The following is a 4,228-nucleotide window of genomic DNA, read 5'->3' on the forward strand; positions in this document are numbered from 1 at the left end:
GACGCTGGGGGGTGGAAAGCAATCAAATAGCCATCAAGATAGGCTAAAACCCCACAGCATATACCACGTCACTTCGTATGATCGAACTCTGTAAATATGTCTTCCATGATCCATCTGACGATGTGATTAGGAAATCTTCTTTCATTCTTTAATCAGTCACATTTGGTTATTAATACAGTTTGGGTTAATCTAAAAAAAAAATAGATGACTGACATTATGAAAAAACTTGCTTTGAATCCTTACAAAGACCTAGGAAATATGCCGTCATCTAAAAGCAATTATAGTTTTCTAAAACATTGTTTGTTGCAAAACTATCACGAGGCAAATCTGCTTGAATATGAATTGAATTGAACTGAACTGAATATAGAATTTAGGCCAAAGGCCAATGAAGTCATTCAGCACTGCAACGGAAATTGACAGCAAAAGTTTGAAAGGTGTAACAGGAGGAAAACCTCAAAGCAGTTGCACTATGGATCAATTGTTAGGAGAGGGTGGAAAGTCAGATGGAAGAAAAAGAATATGAAAGGAGGTACAGTAAAAGGAACGAAAGGGATTGCAGCTAAGGGCCGAAAGCACGCTGCAAAGAACACCGACAGTGCAAAGAACCTACCTCTACGGGTTGCTTGAATATGAATCATTGATTATCTTACGAAAGTTAAATGCCAAGAAATGAAATTTATAATAGAGGGAGAGTGTTTATTTTCAAGATGAATAAGAATTAACGTCCTTCTAAGAAGTCCTGGCCTTGGAACCAACTGGGTCCTTCATTCTCTCATCTTTACGTCTTCTCAAATAATGTTAAGTTATATTTTAATATGAAACAAACATTTTATTACATTGATTATCTTAGAGGTAACCTCACTCACAATAAACCCCACCGATTCAAATTGCCAAGAAAATGAAATCAAATGTTAAAAACAGATGGCTGTGAGTGAATGTGTTTATTTTCAAGATGAATAAGAATTAACGTCCTTCTAATATATATATAACTCGTAGAAGTCCTTGTTGCATTTTCAAGGCTGAAAAACAGCGAGCCAATCATAAAAACATTTATTACAACAACTGATTAAAAACCTTCTCATTTAAAATGCTAATTCTTTTAAAAATATCTCATGACACTAAAAGAAAGACCTTACCCAGACCCAGGAGCTAAAACAAGACTATTGAAAGGAGAGAAAAATACAAATTAAAACACAAATAGATAAAAGGACAAAACAAAATAAGGCAAATAGGACCATCAAGCAATAAACAATGGTGTTTGGGTGTTCAATGATGGAACTGTTAATTTTATCATTTCTTTCAGTTTTAAACATGTTTTTGTTGCACATGATGTTTTGCATAAACATGATTCCTATATATTGTTCTCTTGGACAATCTCTCTCTTCGAAGCTAACTCCTCTATGGGCGTCTATGCGTACCCTCAGCAGTCTTTTGGTACATCCAACGTAAGTCCCCTGGTTACACCTGGGGCAAGTATACTTGTAAACGACGTTGGATGTAAACAACGGACTTTGTCCTTGAGAGACTTACGTTGGATGTACCAAAAGACTGCTGAGGGTACTGAAATATACTGTATACGGATTAGAGGTAACCTCACTCACAATAAACCCAGAAAGACAGTGACTTAACAACCTTAGAATCTATAATGATAAAATTATTCAATCATTGTACACAAAACATCATCCACTCAGCTGTTTGTTGCTTGATGGTCCTATTTGCACCTTTGTTTTGTCCTTTTATCTATTTGTGTTTTTAATTTGTATTTTTTCTCTCCTTTCAAAAATGTGCATTTAGAATTATCTTGTTGTAAAAATGTACTTTGAGTCATTTTAAAACGTGAGGAAATAATCAATATTTTAAAAGAATTAGCATTTTAAATAATGTTAAAAAAGACACGATGGCTGTGTTTCAGCTGTATTGAGTGCCTTTCCTGAGCTGCAGCTGAATGTGGCAAATGTCATATTATATATATATATATATATATATATATATATATATATATATATATATATATATATATATATATATATATATATATATATATATATTTATATATATATATATACATATATATATATTTATATATATATATATATATATATATATATATATATATATATATATATATATATATATATATATATATATATATATATATATATATATATATATATATATATATATATACATATATATATATATATATGTATATCTATATGTACAGCCTTGCCGGGAGCTTCCTCCGGCGGAATATGAGAAAGGCGAGTCGAGCGCGATTCCAGGAAGCGTCACATCGAAATGTCGGCCGCAAGTTTCAGTTCCCTTCCTCTCCGAGGCGTCGTCGCAGCTCTCCCGAAAGCCTCTTTTATCTGGGATATCGGCGAGAGCAGATGTTTACCTTCTGGCTATATGTCTGTCTGTCTGTCTGTCTGTTACGGGAAGTTCGTCGCTTTGAAGTGATGGTTAAAGAGAGACGACTGCTGCAGGTGTTAAGAACGAACTATGGGTCGTCTACTTACTCGCCCGAGGTATACCAAAGAGCCTCCGGAATATATATATAGCTGGAATATAGAATTTAGGTCAAAGCCCAAACGCTGGGACCTATGAGGTCATTTAACACTGAAAGGGAAAAATGAGAGTACAGGAAGTTTGAAACAAAATTATGTTAGGATGGTGGAAAGCAGTGATGGAAGAAAGATAACATGACTGGAGGTACAGTAAAAGAAATGAGAGGAGTTGCAGCTAGGGGCCGAAGGGACACTGCAGAGAACCTCGAGAAATGCCTACAGTGCACCGCGTGAGGTGCACTGAAGGCACTAACCCCCTACGGGATCTTGCCATCAGACTTCTTGAATGTGATCGTTTTCCGTTTTCTATCTGGTGAGAGTTAATGCAAGATTATATGTATTTTCTCAACATTGTATATTTAATTTCACTCGATTCATAGAATTTAAACCCCAAATAGGACAATTTAGTTAAAAAAAATTTAAAGAAAAATCTCCATATTAATTAATGAAACTTAACTTATCTGTATTTCAGGGACGCCAAGAGACAGTCTCTTGAGGAGTAAAGTATTTTGCTGAAAATGTAGCAGCAGCGGTAGTAGTAGTAGTAGTAGTAGTAGTAGTAGTAGTAGTAGTAGTAGTAGTAGTAGTAGAAGCAACCTTTTGCATTGGCAAAAGTCCTACTGTGGAGCCAGCTGTTGAGTCAATTAAAATAAGCAAAAGAAGAAAAATCGTATTTTGCTTTTATTTTATTCATTTTACTATTTGTCTGTCTTCCCTAAAGGTTTTAAAACTGCGTTTCTTAGTATGATCTTCTGCCCAGTTATTAATTTCATATTTTATAAAGTTCTGAAAAAAAATGAAGGTTTTCTCCTTTGTACTCTCAGTGTCTTTCCATCTCTCTTCCTCTCTCATGGTCGGAAAGTAACGCTTGAACTGAGAGAGAGAGAGAGAGAGAGAGAGAGAGAGAGAGAGAGAGAGAGAGAGAGAGAGAGAGAGAGAGAGAGAGAGAGAAATGAAGCATCTGACATCCTTTGTTAGCTAAAACATGACAAAGCCTTTCATCTTTATTTTCAGGGAATATTCTGGTCCTTTTGTTTCATTTTTCAAACATTTTAACAACCTCATCTCTTGCCCTTCCCCCCGCTCCCATCCCCCCCACCCCATACACCCCCTGGGGCAACCTCGACGAGGTGCACACGTTGAACGTTGAGCAAGAACGTCCACAACGTCAGGAGAAACGTTTCTTTACCGGCGTTTGCAAAACACGCCAAAAAAAAAAAAAAAATAAATAAAATAAAATAAAAGCTGTTCATGGGGATTCAATTCTTTGATTCTGTTTATTTCCATATTGAATGATTTCATTATCTTTTCATCCAAATTTAATTTAATGGTATTACTTTTTTTACAAAGAAAAAAAGCCTCTGTTTATGGGATTCAGTTTTATGCTCTGTTTATTTCCATATTGAACTATTTCATTATCTTTTCATACAACTTTTGTTTTAATGGTATTATTTTTTTACAAAGAAAAAAAGCCTCTGTTTACGGGGATTCAATTCTATGCTTCTGTCTATTGCCATAATGAATTATCTCGTTACCTTTTCATCCAACTTTTATTTTAAGGGTATTGTTTTTTTATAAAGAAAAAAAAGGTCTCTTTATGGAATTCAATTATATGCTTCTGTTTATTTCCAAAACGAAATATTAAATCTTATCATCCAACT

The 4,228-nt window shown here is 34.5% G+C and overlaps 1 protein-coding gene across 1 annotated transcript in view; it reads right to left on the reverse strand.

Annotated features, from left to right (window-relative positions):
* Positions 1-3,035: 3,035 nt before the first annotated feature.
* Positions 3,036-4,228, reverse strand: part of LOC136839806 (FERM domain-containing protein C-like) — a 72,253-nt gene continuing 71,060 nt past the window's right edge. The window contains exon 4 of the mRNA XM_067106137.1: positions 3,036-3,199. Within this exon, the coding sequence (XP_066962238.1) occupies positions 3,036-3,199 (164 nt within the window). The remainder of the gene's footprint in view (positions 3,200-4,228) is intronic.

This window comes from Macrobrachium rosenbergii, chromosome 1 (genome assembly GCF_040412425.1).
Source record: "Macrobrachium rosenbergii isolate ZJJX-2024 chromosome 1, ASM4041242v1, whole genome shotgun sequence".
NCBI lineage: Eukaryota > Metazoa > Arthropoda > Malacostraca > Decapoda > Palaemonidae > Macrobrachium > Macrobrachium rosenbergii.